This window comes from Hydra viridissima, unplaced genomic scaffold (genome assembly GCF_058129835.1).
Source record: "Hydra viridissima isolate aposymbiotic clone 2 unplaced genomic scaffold, HvirCarnegie_v1 scaffold_6, whole genome shotgun sequence".
In the NCBI taxonomy this organism is placed as follows: Eukaryota; Metazoa; Cnidaria; class Hydrozoa; order Anthoathecata; family Hydridae; genus Hydra; species Hydra viridissima.
The window spans coordinates 15,158,121-15,181,774 of record NW_028324305.1 but is presented as its reverse complement, the minus strand read 5'-3'; the positions used below and the strand labels follow the sequence as shown (position 1 = coordinate 15,181,774).

Sequence of the window (23,654 nt, the reverse complement as noted above, 5' to 3'; positions counted from 1 at the left end):
AAAAAATAACCGTTCAATTTTTTATCGGTAAATTTCTATTGTCAAGCCAAATGCGTCAAGAAAATCGAAGCTAATGACGTCAAACCAGCGTGATGGAAGCATGATGCTTTAAGACATGCTAAGTAATATGTTAAACAATCTCCTCTTAAATCAATTTATTAACGTGATCCAAATATGAAAGTTTCGCTTTGAATTTCGTTAACAAATCCATTTTTGTTAACAAATCCACCATTGCAACAGCGGTGTGCTATCATAGCAATTTGAAATAACTTATAACATTTAATAGATCGACACAGGAAAGAATTTTTTTTTTTTGTATCATGTTTTTAATAACTGTTTTTATCATATTTTGTATCATGTTTTTAATAAGCATTTAATAATATAATTACTAAAATGTCAAATGCTTGTTTTAAAATTCCTTGTCAAATTATAGCATTGGTTAAGATGAATTCGGTCATCAACAAAATTATAAAATTATGAAATAATTTTTATTGCGTACATACAAGGAACTCATTGCTTGTTTTTCGGGTTACCTTTACCAACTTCTCTTTTGGGTGAGGGCTAGGGGAGGGGTGAGGGTGAGTTTATGACAGAAGTTTTTTTGCACTGGGGAGAAGTTACCACAATCCCTGCACATCGCCTCAAAAGAATCCTAGCGCTCTTCTCATTTCATATTATCAAATTTTGACCAAAGTAAACTGTGCCTTACTAGTACCAACCCTCTATATATTTTGTAGGTTTTTTTTTTAAAAAAAAAAAATGGTCGTGAATTCTGTCAATAATAAACAGCAATGAAAAAACATAGATACAGTACAATCTCTCTGATTGGAATTTTATAGAGAAAAAAAAAAGTTCGAGTTAGATAGGTTTTCTAATTACAGAAAGTTGACTTTTCTCAAGCGCATTTCACGGTGACTTTAAATTTAATCGAATTATGGAGGTTTTCGAATTAATCAGATTCGAATTAGAGAGATAGTACTGTTGCAATGAAAACAAACATAAGTAAATAGTATTTAATAAGGTTTTAGATCACATGATCGTCAATAAACCCAATTTTATTCAAGGCTGGGGTAAATATGTTAATTTGGGTTAGTATATCCCAGACAATTATTTCTGAGTAAGATACATACATACATACATACATACATACATACATACATACATACATACATACATACATACATACATACATACATACATACATACATACATACATACATGCATACATACATGCATACATGCATACATAAATCCTTCATTGAATGTTGTATGTATGTAAAAGATATAGTATAGTTTTCATTGGTATACATCAGGGATCCATATTAAATCCTCTTCTTTTTGTTATCTATATCAGTGATCTTATTCTTTCTATCAAACATTTAAGTATGTATCATTTTGCTGATGATGCTAACCTTCAATTAATGGCAATATCAGTAACTCTCTCTCAAAAAACCAAATAAATATATTCATCAGGATATTCCCAATCTTTTTCAATGACTGCAAGCACATAAAATTTCATTGAATGCTAAAAAATCAGAAATAGTAATATTTAAAATGCCATATACTATCTTTTCTAAAAACACCAACAAGAATCTTCCAAAATACTTGAACTTTAGAATAAGTGGCCAAAAGTCTGATGCTACATTAATTTTGAAATATTGCTATCTATATATCACTCTATATATAGATAGCAAGTTACTTATAAATTTTTGTAAAATTCCGCTTTTATTGTGTGATTATTTCTAATGTTTTTCTTTTGCCTTTCTTTTAACTTATTTAGGTTTAACTAGTGAATTACTATTTGCAATGACCTGTGTTTTTTTGTAAGGTTTTTATTAACACAAAATATTGATTGATTGAGTATATACACATTTTATGTATTTTTTAAAACATTTACACAAACATACACCTAATTTTATTTAGCATTTCCATAATGAGTTTCATTTCTTAAACATCTAAAAAATGAGACATCCATTGCATCAACAGCACTTTATTGAAGCTATACACCCAATAAGTATATATGCTGAATATAATGGTGCATGGCAATGTGATAACTGTAGTACACAATATGGGAGTCAAGAAATTCCATACCACTGCAAAGAGTGTGGATATGATCTCTGCAATTCTTGTTATCAACCTAAGAGTCATTTTCGGCATCCTCATAATCTTTATCTAGCAAAAATGACATTGATTTACCCTCAATTCCAAGGTCAGTTTAAATGTGATGCGTGCGAAGTAAACAAAGGTGAAATGGCAGAAGATGCATTAGCATACCATTGTTTTGATGATCAATTTGATATGTGTAAAGAATGTTTTCTTGGGAAAAATTTTGTAATTCATATTCACCCACTAATGCCAGTTAATGCAGCCGTAATTTATAACAATTCACCTGGTTTATGGGTTTGTGACACTTGTAGAAGATCTGGTACTGATATGAATACGTAAGAAATTTTCTTTTAGCCATTAATGGTGCTTATTTTGTTTCTGCCAATCAGAGTTAAGAAAATCATGAATATTCTGTAGTGGTTAATTAACATATAAGTAATCATTAAATCATTTAAACATAAGTTTTAAACAAAAAGAAATGCTTTTTAAACTTAGCATTAATTTTAAAAGTATCATCCAGGATTTTGAGTTTAAGGTTCTAAGGGTTTTGAGAGAACCCTCAACACTTTTTCTTCTTCTCAATTTCACAATGAAAATCAGTTTGATAGAAGTGAAATTAACTCAAATTTTATGCTACTTTTTGTTATATTTCATTTTACCATTTTTGGTTATGAAGATGCATAAGGTCTACTGTACATGGATTCTAATGTAGCTGCAATTTTTATTATTTATTATATTAGCAAAAAAAAGATTTTTTAAAGTTTACTTATTTGTATACTGTGTAAAATTTAATGTATAAAAATTTAAAATCGCAAACTTCTGTTTATAATTTCTTTAATTAACAATGCTCAGTGAGGTCTCAACTATGAAATGCAACAAAGTAAAAAAAAAAAAAGGACAGTAAGGTAATTACTAAGCATTAAACAATTGAGTAGTTATCTCTGTTTATCTGATAAAAACAGATTTTTAAGTACTATTTGCTATAGATTGATGCACAGATATTTTGAATACCATTCAATTTTCAATCAAATGAATAATATGAATTAGCCCATTAGTGTTGGATAATTTGACATATAATAATTTTATATTTTAAATATTGAATACTTAATCAACTCACTCAGTAAATTCAATTTAATTGATGGGGTTATTTATATGAATATTATGGAAATTAAATAAATTGATTAGCTGCAACTTAACGTTAAACAACATATAAGATTGCCTTTACTTAACCATGTTTGTACATTAACACAAGATAGGTAAATGCAAAGAAATGATCAAAACAATATTTTTATGTCTCATTCTAATTTTTTCACATGCTCCTTTCTTTCTTTAAATCATTTTTAAAGTGGACATAAGTTGCATATCAGAAATTGTATTTTTTAACAGCTCTTTTACTTGGAAATAAAAAGCTCTCAGTCTGGCAAGTTTTTTTTGTTAAAACTAGTTTCTGTTGACCAGGTGTCAGTCTGGCAAGTTTTTTTTGTTAAAACTAGTTTCTGTTGACCAGGTGTCAGCCTGGCAAGTTTTTTTTGTTAAAACTAGTTTCTGTTGACCAGGTGTCAGTCTGGCAAGTTTTTTTTGTTAAAACTAGTTTCTGTTGACCAGGTGTCAGCCTGGCAAGTTTTTTTTGTTAAAACTAGTTTCTGTTGATCTGAAATTTGGTTTTTAAGGAGTCTAGCCAAAAAACCAAAACCAAATTATTCATTAAAATTTTAATACAACTGATATTCAACCTCCACTCAAACATTTTGACTGTTCAATGCTTAGTAATTACCCAACTATCAAATAATCAGTTGGTTGGATATCTGTTGAGTCATGATTTTTGGTGATTGAAAATAGGATAATCATGGTAAATTTATTTTCTCTGCATTACTCCATTTTAATTTAATTTAGCAAATTTAAATTTGCAATTAGATCAACATTCTGTTTAAAATAAAAATACCACTTTTACCTCTTATACAGTATGCACCCTTAAAATCTGCACTTCCACTACTGATAAAAAGTTTGAGGCAGGTAGCAAATTAATAGAAATAATTCGTTCAAAAAATATTATTACAAAGTAATAGTTATACAATATTTTTTGTCACTATAAGCTATAAAGGAACTTTCAAAATAATACTAAACTTATTTAACACAATTAGTAACTTGTTATTATATCCTTTTTATCCTTAATATTTATTTTTGATTTGTTGACATATTCACTTCAATTTTTAATAATGGCTCTTCAGATTCTAGGCATCCTGTTAACTTATTTTTATAATATCACAGGTTGTATTTCTCTCCAGGAAGTTTTCAAGATATTCCAGAGATTGTTTGATGATGATGGTTACATCTGTTTTACTTCCTTTTTTGTTCCTCCCATAGCAGCTTTATTGGGTTTGGGTCCGGAGACTGCGCTGGCCATTCCTTAATTTTCAAAAAATTTTTATGCTGCAAGTCTTGTAAAAAGTTTTTACAAATTTTGCTAGTATGTTTGGGATTGTTATCTTGCATTAAAATGTTTATACTTATTTTGATTGGTTGTATATGGATCTTATCTTTTCACTTGTGAGTTTTTTATCTACCAATGATATGTTTTTAATTTCTTGGTCTTGAATTCTCATAGTCTTCCTTGGCCTTTCTGATTGTCTTCCTTGGCCTTTCTGATTGTTTCTTACTTTTATGTGATCCACTTTGCTGGAATTGTTGTAACGTTCTCTGTACACAGCATCAAGAAATCATTAACTTTTTAGCAATTTTGACTTGGGAATAACCTTCTTCCATATAAAAACGTATTTTTGCTCTCTGTCACAGTTAATTCCTTTCTTTTACCTATTTCCTTTGGGTTGTAAAATTTTGCATGAAAACAAATTCTAAAAATTTCTAACTTTCAAATTTAAGAACAGCTTGTTTAGCCATGCCAACTTGTGAACTTGTTTATTTACAAATCAAAGATTCCAAAACTATAAATCAAAACAATCATTTCTTTAAAAAATTTAAAAAAGGACCCCCAAAGTTAGTATGGATTTTAAGGGCACATGCAGTATGCTTGGTTAATTGAACTAAAGTAGCTAAAATATTCTTGTATTTCTTTAGTTATCATTAAAACTGTGTTAAACATTATGCCATTATTAGTCCTTATTCTATTTCTATTTTTTTGATTTTTTTCATTCTTACTGATTTATCAATAAGTGCATAACAAAATGAGTCTGGAGTTGAGTCAGAAGTCAGTTTTTCTAAAACTGACTCAGGAATTAAGAGTGTTTTTTTTTTTATTCCGACTCTCCATCCCTGTTGGTAAGTACTCTACATGACATCTATAAAAAAAATGATGCCTTGAAGTATCAAAACTTTTTATCTTCATTAAGAAGACATAAAAATTGTTACAATGATTTAAATTTGTAAAGTTTGAAACTTTCTTTTAACAATAATCGGTTTGGTTTTCTTTACTCTACCATTTCTTTTTTAGGAATTATAGTTGGCATTGCTCCCAGTGTGAATTTGATTGTTGCAGAGACTGTCTTAAAAGTGTCAGAGTTAATGATCATGATCATCCTCTTATGCGTACAGATCCTTTTGTTGTATATTCAGAATATCAAGGTCATTGGAAATGTGATAAATGCTCCCTTGAGTATCCACCAGGAGCGAGGAGTGAAAACAAACCCTATCATTGTTCTACTTGTGGGTACGACATGTGTCAAACTTGTTACCATAACTTAACAGGGGGTTTAGGTAATTCAAAATTTTTTATGTAAAACATTTTTTTCAATATCAATAAAAATATTTTAAATTAAAAAAATAACATGTTAAGTAAATTTCAATATCTGTTATTCCTTTGTAGTAATAATGTCATAAAAATATTTTAAATTAAAAAACATGTTAAGTAAATTAATGAAGTTAGTAACAAAAAGTTTTGTCTTTTGTTGGATATTAGAATCTGATCAAAGTTATGATGTTACTGGCCCACCTGCATCAGCATTTCTAGTGCCTGATTTCAATCATCCCAAAAGAGTTCATCAGCCACCAGTGGGTAAGTTGACTACTTAAAGCTTTATCTGCTTTATCTTTAGTATTTTTATTTAAATGTTCAAAATGAGCGTCAACATGTCAATTATGTTAGTAACAGAATTTCCATTCTATTAGAGATAGCAGATAACGATGATACCCTTGAGGAAAATTTAGATGATTCACAGAAATGCATTGTTTGTTATGGTAGGCCAAAGAATGCCACTATTGTACATGGGCCTACAGGTCATGTTTGTTGCTGCCTTTCATGTGCTTATACATTGCAAAGACGAGGTGACAGCTGTCCAATATGCCGTGCACCAATTGACAGAGTCATTAAGCATTATACATCATAGACTAAAAATGCTGTTTGTTTTATTTTATTTTATCTTTTTTTATTATACTTCAAATTTTTCAAAAAAATCTTTTAAAAAAACTTTGATTGTTTTTTTAGTTTTTAAAATTCTAGTGGTGCAGTTTGTGTATATTATATAAAGTACAATTTTGAATATTAGACATTTGGATGCTACTTGCTGGTTTAGTGTTATCTTAAATTTATCACTTAACGAGAAATCATTTCTTATTATATTATGTTGTATATAAGTTAAAACACTTTTCTCGTTTGAAAATGTTTTTAAGTTCTTTAATAATTCTGTTTCACATCTAAAAAAAGAATTCTTTTTGTTAGAATTTTTCTTTGTCATTTTAAGAAAGTTTGCTATTTTTCTTTATTTTAAAATATGTAATTTTGAAGTATTTATTGAAATTTTTTGTAAAATCTCAATGCAGCAATCTTTTCTGTTGTGTTAAATTTAGTTAAATAATTTATGTATCTGATTGCAGCAATGTATTTGTTCAGTGTCTAAATAACTGTATAATTTATGTATGACTGTAATTTATGCTCTTTTGAAGTATAACTAACTGTACAATGATTATTTTCTAGTAAGTTTTAATTTGCTTCATTTACATAATTAGTTTTATTTGTGCATTTATCTTTGTATTTAGTTAAAATGAATTTAATTAAATAGTGACTGGGATGTGTGTCTTCATCAAAATTCTCAATCTATTTAAAGTGTGTGTAAAGGTGTGTGCATATTTATCAGTTTTCAATAGGGTTTTTTTGTTATCTGGATGCTCATAAGTGACTAAAAAGTTGGAAATGCAAATTAAAACTTAACTTGAGTTCTCTTTTATGTTTTGCATACAGCTTTGTTAAAATGTATTTGACTAGAAAAATTAAGAATTGGCTTCCTTTGACTTCACATTATTTTCTTCGGAGTGTTTCCTCAACTATCGGTTATGACAATATCAATAAATTCGGAAATCTTTTAGTGAAATGCCCCTCTGCTAGTGCTAATATTTGTGCAATCAACCCGCTTGATTTTCCTAGTGGAGATCAGGCATTTGTTTCTGTATCTGATGTAAGTGCTTGGGAGACTATTAAAGTAGATTATGATAAAGAATTGTGTCAGCTGAAGGTTGAAGAAAATGGAGCATGTGTTTATAAAAGTGCTGTTATTACAATCCAAATACCTCATAATTACAACATCAGTGCCAACGCACACTCTCTTTTTGTGAGTGAAAGTGAAAGCGAAAATTTATATTTGTTTTCTGCACAAGATTGTGAATTAGGAAAAATCAAATCATTAAACACTCATGTTTTGTGTCATGGAAATTTCAACTGCAAATCAATGTTGGGTAATGCCAATGTGCAAAGCAAGGGATCTGTCATTATCGGTAAAATCCAATCTCAAGAAGTTTTTATATCAGCAAGTGATGATATTCAAGTTGACAGTATATATTGTGCATCAGCAAAAATGTGCTCAACATCAGGTTTAGTTAGCATAAAAAATGCTCATGGCATTTTAGATGTAAATACAAAATCAGGATCTATTTCGATTTGCTCCTTAGATGGTGATTTAAATGCTACAACCGAATCTGGAAATATTGATGCATTAATAGAAATATGCAATCAAAGAGTTAACATTAATTCAACAAGTGGAAACATTAAAGTTGGTCTTTCAGATAAGGTTTCTGCATCTATTGAAGCTGATGGAGCTACAGTTGATGTTGATGAAGAAGTCCTATTTGATGGGTTGAAGCAACATATTTCAAACGAGCAGGAGAAATTTGAAGGTAAAGTTGGCAACGGTAAATCTGAGATTTTGGTGTCTTCAAAGACTGGCATTATTTCTTTTTTGAAACAAAGTTGGTTTTCTAATCTAAATATCTCTTGAAAACAAAAAATTCTTTGGTTCAGTATTTCATTATTTTCTATATTTAACTGGAAGTGATTTTTGTTGTTATTGTTGTTGTTGTTGTTGTTGTTGTTGTTGTTGTTGTTGTTGTTGAACTTGAGTTCAAATAGTAAGCAATTTTAAATCAATAGCTGAGCTAGTTTGTGAGTTTTTGGTGGTTAGGTGGCTGTATTTCTGTTATGGGTGGGTGTTTGGGGGGATTTGTATTTTTCACCTGAAAGTTTGTCTTTAAAGTAAATTTTATAGCTTCTTTTGGTAATAAAAAAACTTTAGAAAATTATTTTGCAAATATTTTACATAAAAAGCAAGAATATGATTAATAGTTAATAGCAGTATCTAGCCTAAATAATCTAGGTTTATGTAAACATATATGTGAATATATTTTGCATCTTTTGACTGGAGTTTTTTGATTTGATGAATTGATTCTTTTTTTTTTCCATTTTATACAAATTATGTTAGTTTACAAGCCTACTAATTTCTGCTTATAAATTTAGTTGCAGTTTGAGATAAAAATTATTATGCAGCAAGATTTCTTTATGACAACACATCCATGAACAAGAGAATGCAATTTTCTACCAAAGATCTTACAATAAACACGACATTGAATAATATCACTATCAGTCATGTTGATGTATGTCTTGTATTGTCTTATATATTGTCTTATATATTGTCTTACATATTGTCTTATATATTGTCTTATATATTGTCTTATATATTGTAAAACTAAAACAACATTTTTCTTTGAATTGTTAATAAATTTAAAAAAGTTTATTCTTTGAAATGCTTTAAATGTTTCATTTTTTATTTTCATTAAATGCAGGAGCCTTTGATTCAGTACCTAGATGAGCTAATAGATATTTGTATTTTGGGTGTTTGTTTTGAAATTCATCGATCTCTGAGATTAGGATACTGGTTTCTTGATGAAGCAGATGAGTAAGTTTTTAATTGTTTTAAAAAGTTTAATATCCTTTTTTATTGTTTGTTAAAAAATCTGTTAAAATTGGGATTTATTATCTCTTATTTTCTGCCTGGTTGGTTGTCATGTTTTTTAAATGAATAGTTTCACAATAGCACAAAGACTCCCATACTTTAACTCACTGTTGGAGCAAAAACATCTTTAAGATTTCAAAATGGCTTTAAAGTAGAACTTTTTGAATTGTAAATGAATAGCATATAATTTTTAAAATTTAGCATTCTAACTTAAATTGTTTCCTAAATTCTATCTTAAATTAGTAGTTTAAAAAAAACTTTTAAAAATGATGCATAACAAAAATAAAAAAATAGTGGAAAAAAAGAAGAAAATGTAGAAAAAAGTGCAGAAAAGTGCAAGGAAAAACTGCGCAGCTAAATGATGAGATGTTAATAGCTGTTGTAAATGATGAGATGTTAATAGCTGAGCTTCTAGTTAAGATCAATAGTTACTTTCTCATTCTAATCTGAAGCCAGCTTTTTATCGGTGGTAAATTACATTTATGCTGTGTTACTGTATTAATGTAACATGTTTTATCAAGATATAATCCAAAGTATATCAGCAAAATATTTAGTTAATTTCATGTTTTAAAACTGAAGACATTTTGTTAATTTGCTTGTTCAAAGTATAATTTAGAAAAAGTTCACCATTTCTTTTTTTTTCATAATTTTTTCCCAAAATATTCTTAGTTTTCTTTGAACTCTTACATCCTGTAAGTGTGTTCAAGGAAAACAAAGTCTTATATCTAACAAACTATTATGTGTATGTTTAGTAAAAATCAAAGTTGTACTTGATAAGGTTTTAAAAAAGAATGACATTATGTTTCCAGCTATCCTTTTATACCATGCATCAATGTTTTAATCTTTAATATAAAATTTGAACCGATTAGAACACTTCTCTAGATCTCTCAACTTTTTTCCAAAAATAACCCAAAAACGACTTAGTATTACTTAAATGGAACAAAGTTGTAATAAAGTTTTTTTGCTTACTTTTCACATAAATGAGTTTATCACTTTATTTGAATGTAATTTGAACAAGAGTCTCTTCAAACATGAAATAAGTTATCACAACTTGAGCAAGAACTTGAACAAGAGTTTTTTTCATATATAAAATAAGTTTTCCTAAAAAAAAGGAAAATCTTTTCCAGTGAAAGTTAAAAAACGTAAAGAAAATTAGTTCAATTCTTTAAATGTAAACAAGTTTTTTTTAAATGATTCAATCAGAAGAACAGAAAACAGATTTTCATTTAAGTTTTGGTGCTAATGTTCCTGTTTTTATAGCTCTCTATTACTTTTTTTCTCCTTTTACTTTTTAATTTATTTTAGGTTTAAAAAGGAATATGGTAAGTAGTTTGTGATTTTAGGTTGTGTTAAAATTTATACTTTTAAATTATTTATGGTTTATGTGAATTAAAAATGCTTGATCTTTTTCAACTATGTAAAAATAAGATATATTTACAAACAGAAATTGTGGATGTCACAGGTTTGGATGTTTTTGGGCAGCAACCAGTAAAGAAACAACAAGAATGCATCTGCCCAAGCTGTGCACGCACTCTTGCAGCTAATAGATTTGCACCACACCTTGAGAAGTGTATGGGAATGGGAAGAAACAGCAGCAGAATAGCTAGCCGAAGGTTTGAGAATAAATTATTTTCAATATATACTTCTTACAAGCTATTACCTCTCTAAATAGATTTAAATTAATGAGATAGTAAAATTGTTATAAAGTATTTTTTAATACAGATTGGATTGCAAAAAATAAAAATTGCTTTAAAATAGGTTTTGTATCAGGAAAAAACAATTTTTTCTTTGTCTACAATGAAAAGTTCATTGAAATTGAGTGAAAAATAACCTTATTGTTTAATATAATCCTGTTTTTTTTTTTAAATGGAAGCCAAGTGTGAAGAGGAATTGCTTTACTCCATATGGAAATTCCATTTCTGCAAATAATGAAGGAAGTTGGAACATCTCTGAGTGTTATTTACAGAGTCAAAACCAGTTTAAAAGAACAAGGGATGTTCAAAATATCAAATGTAAGCCAGGGTTTCAGTTGCAATACCCACACAAGTCAGTGTTATCAAAAGGTAGATTGAAAGAAATCCCATTGGGATGTCAAAAGACCTCAATGTTTCTGAAGCAATAATTAGAAGGGTTATCAAAAAAAGTTTGTGCTTTTTTTTGTGTGTTTGTGATCATTGACCACAACCAAAATTTTTCTTCTCAGCTGAACTAACTGCTTTAACACCAAGAAGAAACCAAGAAACTCCCTGATGCCATCTGATCAGTCCAGAAATCTAAGCATTCTGCACAGGTCTTGGCTTTTGGACTTATTGCCTCTTTAAGAGAAAATATGCCACTGTCATTCTTCAGAAAGGGTTGAGGATGGATGCTAAAGAGTATCTGGGGCAGGTTTGGAAGACTTCCTTCCTTGGACGGTTGCGACCTTGTCTGGCTTACTAGAAGTTCTCTTTGTTCATGATAGTACTCCCTGTCATATGGCAAAACTGCAAACCTGGGCATCCAAGACCATGAATTTTTAGCCAAACCACATTTCTCAGTGTAAATCTATACTGAGGCCAGGGCCTGTATTTGTCAGCATTCTAGCAGCACCCTCAAGGCTTTCATCTTCAAAAAGTGGATTGAAATTCTAGAGTTATGTCAAAGCACTGTGCTCAAAGTTCTAACCCAGGGTTGAAGCTGTTTAAAAATTGTCATTTTTTGCAATGCAATCTTTTTCAAAATTTAAAAAAAATTGATCTAATGAATTTTGATCTTTTTAATGACAAAAAAATTGAAATCCAATTTAAACACAATTGAAAAAAAGCACTATTCCAATATTTTTTTATTAGTATGTCAGTACTCTCAAGTTTTGATATTAAAACACTGAGTATTAATATGCCTAATGCTACAGCTGACACTACTCAGAAATCTCAGAAGGATTGTTTTTTTACATATTGTTTATAATTTCTAAATGAACAATTTCTATTGAAAGTGAATTTTCATATCTAGACTTCAAGCAACAGGTCGTATGGATGACTTTGATGTGGAGAATGATTTAGATTATGATTGGAATTATGAAGTTGAACAAAAAAGTATTTTTTTAAAGTTTTTAAAATCGTTATGCTACTTGGTATATGTTGATTTATCTCAAAGTTTATTTACTTCAAATTTATTTCAGGTAAAAAGATTAAAAGAGATAGAGACACGAAGGTTAATTTTCTTTTTTTAACTTTTTCTTATTTTATCTTTTTTTTCCTTTTATTGTCAGGAAGTCATAATTTTTCACTAAGCATTTTTTTCAACGAAACATTTTTTTTTAACTTAAATAGAGAGGATTGCTTTAGTGAGGACAAAAAATAATATTTTATCCTCACTAAAGCAATTCTCTATATTTAATTAGTAAAATTCTGTTAATAAGTTTCAAATAATAAAGATCTTTTAACAAAAATAACCTTTTTGTATTTTTATTTATGCTAAATGATTTTTAAGAAAAATTATTTCACACCATTTTATATCAGTGATGACACTTTCATTAAAAAATAAAAGTAAATTTGGCTTTGAAAAACATCAAAGCATAAATGAAGGTAAAAAAGAGAGTAATTTGCTGATTTATTATTAAACTGTGTACACGTTTTCTTTGTTAATTTACGATCTTTATTAATTGAGCAATCTATTGCAATATTTTCAACTTAGTTGAGAAATGTTTTGCAATGTTTAAAGCAGTAACTTTAAACCTTATGACTACAACAATTTATGCAAAAATATTTTGAAGCATTTTTTTGATAGTTTGTAACATAAATAACAGAACAGTTTAGATAATTATCTTTTTTTTTTTTTATTCTTTAGGTATCTTCTTCACCAAAAAGGAATAAATACAGAAAAGGTAAACTCACCATGACTAACAATATATCATAAGTAAAAAACTTCACCAGAAAAATGGTAAAAAAAGGTTCAGGTTTTTTACGAGTAAAGATTCTCTTTCTCTTTGTTTGGAGTTTGTGATTTGTCTTTCTTAGTAGTTTTTTATTGGTTGCTGTCTTTCTTAATATTTTATTAGTATTTTATTAGTACTTATTAGTATTTTATTAGTATTTTATTAGTATTTTATTGGTTGCTTTCTTAGTATTTTATTGGTTGCTTTCTTAGTATTTTATTGGTTGCTTTCTTAGTAGTTTTTTATTGGTTGCTGCAAAAGCCATCAATGTTTTCTTTTTTAGGTGAAACTATTGGTCTTTCATCACTTGCTACCCAAGTAAATGGCATTTCTCGTCCTGACACACCTTGTTCCACTCTCAGTGGAGAACTTATTGGTGGTATTAAGGTAGTAAACATATCTGCTTGTAAAGATTTCCATGTTTACACAATTTTTCTGGAGACAAAACACTGTAAAACTTCTATCTTTGACATATTAATTTTTATTTTTGATGCTGTAGTTGTATTCTGATAAATCAATTCTATAGTATGGCTGTTTTCTGATTGGTCTATTCTTTATTTTAAACATGATTTTCCATCATAATGTGTAAAGTTAAATTCTTGATAAAAGTGTATTCAAAGTCATTTTTTTACAAGAAATATACTTAGGTTTTACAAATAAGTCAACAATATAATATGTTAAAAATTTTAAATTTTTTTTTTCATAAATGCTTTTCAAAAACTAATGTGATATTTTTAGAATGGGCCTACTATTCAAGCTTTAGAATCTCTTGGCCAAGGTAAGTTGTTTAAGTTGTTTAAACTTTGACATTTAAAAATTGAATATTTTTAGGTGTTTATGTTGGTTTATCTTTTAAGTTTTGAGTTCTGATGCAGCATTTTACCTATAATTTGAATATATTAGGCATTAGGCATGAGTTTCACATTAAAAAGTTCACAAATAATTTCATTACATTTTTAAAAGTTAATCCATGAGGGTTTTTAACCACTTTTCTTTTTCACTTTTATTTTATAGAAGAAAAAGTTGCACTATTAACTCAGGTAGGCTTTTACAGTAGTTTCAATGAACAATTTTGTTTTGCTTTGAAACATGTATGGCTCTTCATTTTGTGTTTAATGTCATTTTTGTTGTGTTGTATAAAACAAGGCTCTAATCAATCCAGATGTCAATCCTGTAACCTGCTACAGAGTTACAGAGTTTTGCAAATATTTGCAGGCTGCATTTAATGGGCTTGTAAATGTGAACCGTTAAAAAAGGCAATTCTATAAGTAAATGGTTTTTCCTAAAAGTTTATTAAGATTTAGCAAAATAACATTAAAATTTTAAATTTTGACTTAAATTTTTTAATTAACCATAAAATGTCAATAGTTCGTTCCAGAAGCAATTCTTATTGTACTGTTAGAAAAGCTTCAAATCATTAAATCTGGGTTTTATAAAACTCCGCTGTGAAAAAGAAACAAAAGAGTACGCCCTTTTGATTAATTAATTTGATTTATTTACAGACATGTGGAGCCATTTCAGAACACACTGGGAAAATGTGTACAAGGTAACTAAACTAAATTTATTTTGTAATTTATTTTTATTATGCTTTGATTAAGTTGTCCACTTTTCGTGCATGTTTTGCGTGGATTTTGATGTTCTTTTTTTTATTCTTTTTTTTTTTTTTTTAGGACTGGAAAGTGTGTACAGCACACAGATGAACAGAGAAGAAGCGTTAGAGATCTGCTCCTTGGTAAAAATTTTATTTAAATTCGTTCAAATGATTTTTTTTTTTTTCTATTGTTTAGCTTTTTAACTGACTCCGTTTTCGGATTTAAAGTTGATGTTTGGTGTTTTATCATACTCAGATGTTTGATGAAAATTTTATTTTTTAAAACGTCCCTCACGTTCCATCGGCCAAACTTGTATCTAAATTACCCATCTAATGCAATGTCTGATGCACTCTGGGAATTCAATGTTTCTTCAATAACTTTTTTTCGTTTTTTCTCAGGTGATGTGGATGACATTCCGTGGCCAACGAGTATGCGCCCAGATAGGTATGTCCAAGCAAAAGTATACAACATTCTCTAAATGTTAAACAGAAGATTTTTTTAAAAAACAAAGTCGATTGTGTTGCAACAAAAGCTTTATTGAATAAGGTGGTTGTTAAGATCGATCCTAAGCAATGATAAATTGTTAATTTCAAAGCTCGTTTTTTGAACACTATGTTAACGGGGTGTATGATCGTGAGAACGACGAGACGTTTTTTTTATTTCTCGTTATATTTTTTTAGTTCTACTCTCGACCAAGATGATATACATGTTGGTGAGTGTGACCAAGACAAGTGTCTCATAATTGTTAATATCTTCATCAGTGTAGTTGAAATTTAATGCTCTAACTTTCTTCTTTTTTCTAGCGATTTGTAAATTTTAAGATATTTTTAGATATTTTAGATATTTTTCGCAATTGTTTCAGATGTTGACGGATACGAGGATATCGACGGAGGCGCGCTTCTTAGAGAGCTAACGCCGTAAGTTATGAAGTTATTTCACTCCCATAAAAATCAATTTTTACATCTATTTTCAACCTTGATTATCTTTTATAAATTTTAAGGTTGCCTTGGGAACAAGATTCGAACATATCTACGGGCTCTGAATCAACCACCGCTTCCATACGTAAGCTTTTTATTTTTTTTTTGCGCTTTAATCTCTTAGGACATTTTCATACCTAAATCGAAGAATTAACAAATCGTTACTCTTGCAGATACGTCACCTATAGTTAAGAAAAAGACATTAAACACCAGGAAAAACCGATTTCGTTGATCTATTATATCTCGTGAGATATCATGTAGGATAAAAGGTAGTGTTCAGCTAGGAAGTATTGGTTGAGAATCGTTTCTGTGGAAAAAACGCGAGAAATAAAATAAGATAAAGACCGATAACTTTTAATATCGTGTAAACAGTCGGTTAAAATAGTGTTTTATTTACATGACTCGCTTTTGAGCAAACAGAGTTGTGAGCATTAGAAGATAATGTAAAAAATTAAAATTTATTAAAAAAATTTTTTTTTAATACGTTGTTTTAGAATTTTTACAATGTGTTAGGAATAGTGTCACCAAAGTATTTTGATCTTTTACTCATTAAAATAAAATTTTGTAGTTTTAAAGCGATTATCGTGTCATTCTAATAAAAGCGATTATGTGTCATTCTAATAAAGGAACATACATATTTCCCTATATTAGACAAACAATAGGAAATTCCCGTGTGGAACTAAATGAAGGAAACATTTGCTTTTAAATAATCAAGTAAAACGAGTTAACCCTTTCACTGTCGGCGGTTCCTATAGGAGCCAGCAGTTTGGTCAGACTTTTTTATTAACAAAACCGGATTGAAGCAATCATGTTTGATTTTAAAGGGTTAAGAATGTAGTTTGCTGCAGTCTTTTACATTAAGAGTGTGCGAATAAAAATTTTGTCTAAAAAATGTCTTCAATATGTACTAGTTTCAAGAAAGTCCGCTCGCCGGCAGTGAAAGTGTTAAATGTTACCATTACAATGTTCTACGAAAACTTAACAATTATTGGATAGCGGAGCCGGTTTAGTGATACGTTGCTCACTGTGATAACCATATTTGCTGTCAAAATCCTTGCAGTTTATCGCATTTCCCTAATATTTCTACTAAATACTTTAGCGAAACTACGATGAACCTTAACAAATCCATATTCTTGGCATTCTCTACTAATACCCACCCACTTTCGTTTAAGATTCGAAAAATTAATTTTAAATGACAGTCATTTTGTAATGCAAAGTAACGTAGATGCCATTGATGAGACGCTTTCAGAACCATGTTAAATTTTAAACTGATTCGTAGGTATTCAATAGGGTCTTGAAATCGGCCATATTGAGTAAACATCACTGAACGAAATCTTTTGAAAATGGTGACTTTTCATAACTATTGAAGTTTTTCGACAAACATTCAAGTATCACTTAAGTTTGTTCTAATTATTGCTTTCTCATACCTTCTTAGTTCCGCTTGATTAGAAGCTTTCTTTCCATACGCCGTAAACCAAACAACACCAAATAAGTTGAAATAGTTGCACTTTTTAACATATTTAAATCGGTGATAATATAAAACAAGTAGCTGTATTCAAACTCGGCCCTGATAGACATACGTTTTAAGCGAAAGCCTCCAAATGCTGAATGTTTATTATTACTGAAGTTCTTCACCAAGTATTACTTAATGTTCATTCAAAATGGTACTCGCGCTATTCCTTGCGTTAAGCGCGCACAGAAATTACGAGAAGTTCAAAACGCACAGAATGTATATAAACAATTAAGTTATTCAAACCGTTCATTTACATATAAATAAAAAAAGAGATAATTTGGCTAATTCATTTGTATTACTTTTTGACCATTTTTATTAGTTGCTCTGTGCTCAAGCTCTTTGGACGTTCAATAGGCAAACCAAATACGCGATCCCATATAAGTGAGGATAACACACCGAGAGCACGAGAAACTCCAAACAAAACAGTGTAATAATTCATCTCTGTCAAACCGAAGTACTAAAATATACAAGAGCATTTTAAATAGAAAGATCGTCTCTAGTACTTAACATATTGTTCATTTAAAGCTAGCATCTGATTTTTTAGAAAGGTTCTTACCTGCAGCAACACTCCAGAATGTGCATCAACGTTAGGCCATGGATTTGCAACTTTACCGAGAGCAAGCAACTCATTTGGAACAACGTCGTAGACCATACCAACAATCTTAAATAGTGGATCATTAGGGAGATGCTTCAGAGCGAATTCACGTTGGCACGTGTAACGAGGATCAGTTTTTCGAAGTACAGCATGCCCGTAACCTGGAATTACCTGAAGAAAAATCACTCTTTTTTTATCTGTTATTTTGACTTGTTTTTAGCAGTAACAATCAAAGCAATAAAAATCAAACTTACTGAAGTCTCCAAAGTTTTACGAATGTATTGTAACATCTGTTCTTTTGAAACATCGTAACCAATGTCATCAACTAATTTACGCAGCCATATTAAAACTTCCTAAAAGATTTTTTTTGAACTTGGGTTTGAAAACTTTGAAAAAACCATGGTACAACTTGGTATATAAAAACAATATGCTAATTTATTAGTTACAAAAAAGATTTAAGTTATAAAATTTAAAGTTGAAGTGCAGAAAAATAAAAACATTCATTTTTTTTTTATTAAGCAACATAAATTCTAGTTGTTTTTTTTTTACCTGAGTAGCAAGACCATGGAGAGGGCCTGCCAACCCACACATACCAGCAGAAAGTGATAGATATGGATCAGATAGAGCACTGCCTACCAGGTGAGTTGCATGAGCACTTACATTGCCACCTTCATGGTCACAGTGGATAACTAAATATAATCGCATGAGCTCTGTAAAATCAGGATTATTGAATCCCAACATGTTTGCTAAGTTTGCGCTCCAATCTTTAGATGGATCAATAGGAGAAACTTTTCCATCTCGATACAAGTTTCTGTAAATACATGCTGCTACAACTGGAAGTTTGCTTATCAAATCCATTGAGTCTTCAAAAGCATACTATGGACAAATAACGAAAAGGTTTAGAACACAAAAAACTATGCAACATGCAAATAACATTTAAAAAACAGAGCTCTGAATATAACATACCATCCAGTAATCAGACTTTGAAACACCTTTTGAGTAAGCTTGTGCAAATTTACTATCCTTGTTCAGGGCAGCAATAGCAGCAGCAAACTGTGTCATTGGATGAAGGTCTTCAGGAAAATTATTAAGCATCATCACTACATGTTGAGGAAGTTCTGCACGGGATGCCCAATCTTTTGAAAGGGAGTCAACCTACCAATATATTAATTTTTTTTAAAAAAGAAAGATTTAACATGTTAACCATGAATGAAAAATCCACAATAAGCTGTTAATAGTATCATTCAACACCTTTGTAAAACAAATGGAAAACTTTGAAAAAATTTAAAAATATATATATTTTTAAAATTTTGATAACTATATTTTCTCATAAAACTATAGCACCTTTAGAGCCATCTTATACCTGAGCTTTGGTTGGAACTTCACCAGTACAAAGAAGCCAAAATATTCCCTCAGGCAATGGTTCAGATCCTCCAACAGCAGTTGGTAACAACTGACAAGAAAAAAGCTCACTTTAAATAAAATGAATTTTATAAATAAATCAATTTATGAATTAAATCAAAACAACAACAAAAACTCACTTTTTGACATTCAGGAATGCTATAGCCTCTAAAACGAATGCCCTATCATGAAAATAAAGATCTCTTAATAGTTGTTGATCATTTGAAATCAAAAACTTTAAACACACCATGACAGTATCTTAAATACTTTCAGGCTGGAAACCTAATATTTAGTTTAAGTTTTTACCTCTTCAGGGTCAAGTACAGAGGTTTCAGTAACCAAGCCTTTTATACTCCTCATACCACCATAAATCTAAAAAAAAAAAAAACACTTCAAACCATCTCAAAAACAAGGTAACCTTTTGTTTTCAAAAGAAAACAGGGCTTCAGATCTTACCATCCCTACAGTCACTTCACCTATCTTTGCATTGGCATATTCCTTGCGAAATTCTGCAACTTCTTTTCTTTTATCAGGAATGATCTCTTGTAACCTTGTGAACTATAATTAAAAGTAATTTCTAACACACCTTGACATTTTAAGGAGAAGTTTTATTCAAGAATATTTCATAATCAAAAAAATTAAATGAAACTACATGAAGTGAATTAAAGACTAAATAGAAAAAACCACAGATCTCCAATTTCACAATTTTTCACATTTACATCCTTTTCATCATATACTAGTGCTCTCCTAATTTTTCTGATAATATTCCAGCAAAAAAAAACACTGTTATCACCCACATTGAAGGATTTAAAAGCATTTAACATTAAAGACCACTGAAGTCTTCAAACAAAAAATTTAGTTTTTCTCTAAAAAGTATAAAAAGTGTACAAAAAAGTATAAATAGCAGACTGTGGGTCTTTCCTGCAGTTTTTCAATTAAAATATTTAGTAAAATCAAAAAATTACATTTTTATTTAAAAAGGCATTAAATATTTATTAAATTGTTACTCTTTCTTTAAGGAGTTTTTAAGTATTTAGTGTTTCACAGTTTCCAAAAATAGCTAAAAGAAAAATAGCAATATGCAGAAAGATTTCATTTACCAATTGCTTGGTAAAAAAAGCCTAGATCTTAAAAGTAAGGGATCAATTTTTTATACCCTGAAAAATATTTTAAAAGACAACTCTATGATGTTATTTTTCTACTCTTACATTACCTTGAAAACAAAAACATCTGTTATATGAAAAACAATCAATATTGTTTTTTTTCATTCTAACTTTATATAGGATTGAAAATAATATTTACTAACATACCAATTCAGAAGACTGAACTTGAGTCGATAGACAACGGGCAGCAGAAAAACGACATAGCTGTAAAATCTAAATTAAATAAATTGCAGAAAGAGGTTATTCACTTCTTAGGTTAGAGGTTATTCATTATGAAAATAGTAAAAATTATCAAAAAACATTTATCATAATTAAAGTATGAGGATCACTTTTTGATTTTGTCAGCCACAGAAAAACTTAAACTTCAATTAACAAACCAATACACCCCTTAGTTAAAACATTTACTTGTAGACTTTATTCTTAGCCATCTAAGGGATTCCATTCTTTATTTAGTATTGCAAATAATTTACACACAAAAATAACAACTGAAAACTTAAAATAAACTTGTCATGTAAAAAAATGGCGGAAAATAATTCTTTTAAAATGCAAAATTTCAGACAGCATGCATGAAGAAAAAAAAATCATTATAAAACATATATGCTTCTCGCTTATCAACTTTCACCTTGATTAGACCATTAACAATAATTATTTCCTTGGGGAAATTGGGAACACTTTGATCTCGACAGCTAAGCGTTTTTAATTTAAGTAAAACCAACAAATTTAAATTAACTGAAAACGAAATAAGTGTCGTGAATATTAAGTAACTGTAATTTACAAATATTAAGAAAAAGATAACTCATTTTTTTAAGACATCAAAAAAATTCTCACCGATTTAAAATTTTTTAATGTCTTGGTGTGTTGGATGTTCATTCTTGATGTTTTAATCGAATCACCCAGACGCTAAAAAATTTACTTCACAGTGGAGTAAGAGTTCGACAAGAAATAACAAACAAAGCTCATAAAACTAAATACAGCTTTGCATCTGCTGATATAACCTGCAGTCTGTAATTTATTAATCTTACACGCAAAACGCTTTACGACAATTTAAAAAAAAAATTCTAAGATATTTTGAAAAAAATGAACGTGTTAATAATGGTTTACCTCAAACAGTTAAATCAAATAGCATTTTAAAAATAGAATATTACACCATAGTTTCCATTTACGAATAAACTTATCATTATTTCTTATTATAAAATGCCAGAACTCGGTTCAGAAAAGTTGTTTCCTCCCCACTTCCATCATTTGCTCTTTTGGCCAATAGATTACAAAACATGTTATAATACATATAATAAATTGATACAAAACATATTACGGAGTGGTGTAAATAGGGGGTAAGGGTCTATTATGCCTCTGGGGCCACTCGTAGAGAGGAGCCAATTGGTCCCCAAGACAAATAAGGCTTTCCGGAATTATTACGGAAATATACATATATACATATATATATATATATATATATATATATATATATATATATATATATATATATATATATATATATATATTTTAAATGACGACATCTTGTATGAGAGTTGAATAAATTTAATATATGAACTTCAATAAATACGAATTCTCTCAATACTAATTTTTTATTTTATCTAAGAAATTTTCGCTAGATTATTGATACTAGCATCTTCAGCTTTAATTACAAATATTATTAAATTAAATTACAAACAAACATTAACGGTAATGTCACGTTTTAATGGCTTCTTTAAACTTCGCTTTAGTTGGGCTTCTTTAATATTTCGTAGGTATAAAAATGATCAAAAAATTTAATATCTTGAAAAATATAAATTTAAAAGAAAAAGCTGAGACTCCTTCAATTCTTAAAGATGTTGTATTAAACCTATGTGAAACGGAAATACCTGAAAACCACAGGAATCTTTTAGAACTAGGACCAAAATTTGTTCCAACTATACAAAATATACCCTATTTAGACATTATTTCAATAACAGAATCCACTGCGTTAAAACTAGAGTATTGCAACAAAATTGAGAGTTCACAAGACTTACGCAGAAACGTGTTGAGGCAACTTAAAATGCTTAAACCGCAAAAAAACAATAACTTAAATTATAAACAGAGGGAAGCATTAAAACAAATAAAAGAAGACAGAAACATTGATATATACTCTTTTGATAAAGGAGCAGGCTTTGTTAGAATAGAACACAACAAAGCCATTGACAAAATTCGTCAAGAGATTGGCAAAACAAAGATAATTAAAGAGGACTCTACCATTTCATTTGCTACTAAAATTAGAACTTACCTATCAAAATTGAATAAAAAAGGGCGATTTACCAAAAAAGAATATGAAAGTCTTTACCCAAGCGACCCAGTACCGCCACGTATGTATGTTGTAATTAAAGCGCACAAACCGGAAAAATCATACCCTATGCGATTAGTAGTTTCAACCATCGGGACACCAAGTTATGGAATATCACAATATCTAGTAAATATATTTTTACCAATCTTAGATAAAAACATAACAAAGTTAAAAAATTCGTCAACTTTTGTAAAAACAGCTAAACTTTGGAATATATCAAATGATGAAATACAAGTATCTTATGACGTTGTCAATTTATATCCATCAATTCCTCTGGGAGAGGCTACAAAAATTCTTCTTGATATGTTAGAGCACTTCTCAAATTTAAATAAACTAACAAAACTAAGCGTTTCAGAAATAAAATCACTAATAGAACTGTGTTTATATAAATGTTATTTTTTATGGAATGAAGAAATTCATGAACTTGTAGATTCAGGTCCAATAGGACTTTCACTCATGGTAGTACTTGCGGAAGGTTTCCTGCAATTTTTTGAAAATAAAGCAATCAATATTGCGCTTCATTCTAATCCACCGTTAGAAATAAAATCGTTTTTCAGGTACGTAGATGATAGCCACGCAAGATTTACAAATAAAGATAATGCCATCCGTTTTCAACAAATATTAAACAGTCAACATCATGCCATCAAATACACAATTGAATTGGAAGATGAAAATAAAAGATTAAATTTTTTAGACATCCAAATAACGAATAATCAAAAAGGTAAATATGATTTTAACATACATCGAAAAAAAGCAATAACAAATATTCAGGTTAAGCCCAATTCAAACCACGATCCAAAAATCTTGGAAGGAATATTTAAAGGATTTATTCATAGAGCTTTATC

General features: G+C 29.3%; 3 protein-coding genes across 4 annotated transcripts; 2 read left to right on the top strand and 1 right to left on the bottom strand.

The window, feature by feature from the left end:
* Positions 1–163: 163 nt before the first annotated feature.
* LOC145190097 (protein Mdm4-like) lies at positions 164–7,095 on the top strand. The gene is made up of 4 exons (XM_080066870.2): positions 164–2,441; positions 5,555–5,817; positions 6,020–6,115; positions 6,229–7,095. Exons 1-4 carry the CDS (start codon positions 1,963–1,965, stop codon positions 6,444–6,446), a joined length of 1,056 nt encoding a protein of 351 aa, XP_079922996.2. The 5' UTR covers positions 164–1,962; the 3' UTR covers positions 6,447–7,095.
* LOC145190096 (ataxin-7-like protein 3) lies at positions 7,081–16,421 on the top strand. Of its 2 annotated transcripts, none has more exons than XM_090091358.1 (18): positions 7,081–7,174; positions 8,843–8,979; positions 9,169–9,281; positions 10,644–10,660; positions 10,801–10,951; positions 12,327–12,409; positions 12,496–12,527; positions 13,164–13,200; positions 13,535–13,638; positions 13,990–14,029; positions 14,266–14,291; positions 14,754–14,797; positions 14,922–14,983; positions 15,242–15,287; positions 15,524–15,555; positions 15,706–15,760; positions 15,844–15,905; positions 15,994–16,421. In XM_090091358.1, exons 2-18 carry the CDS (start codon positions 8,899–8,901, stop codon positions 16,050–16,052), a joined length of 1,044 nt encoding a protein of 347 aa, XP_089947484.1. In that variant the 5' UTR covers positions 7,081–7,174; positions 8,843–8,898; the 3' UTR covers positions 16,053–16,421. The 2 variants fall into 2 exon arrangements, with proteins under 2 accessions (XP_089947484.1, XP_089947483.1); XM_090091357.1 differs by having other exon boundaries at positions 10,783–10,951.
* Positions 16,422–17,532: 1,111 nt separating this feature from the next.
* On the bottom strand, positions 17,533–21,659 carry LOC145189754 (putative citrate synthase 2, mitochondrial). Its single transcript, XM_080066416.2, has 11 exons — positions 21,321–21,659; positions 20,640–20,705; positions 19,786–19,887; positions 19,636–19,701; positions 19,470–19,511; positions 19,292–19,381; positions 18,895–19,083; positions 18,478–18,804; positions 18,183–18,281; positions 17,890–18,099; positions 17,533–17,790 (listed from the first exon to the last, which is right to left on the bottom strand). The coding sequence occupies exons 1-11, from the start codon at positions 21,360–21,362 to the stop codon at positions 17,629–17,631; spliced, it is 1,395 nt and encodes a 464-aa protein (XP_079922542.2). The 5' UTR covers positions 21,363–21,659; the 3' UTR covers positions 17,533–17,628.
* Between the last annotated feature and the right edge of the window lie 1,995 nt (positions 21,660–23,654).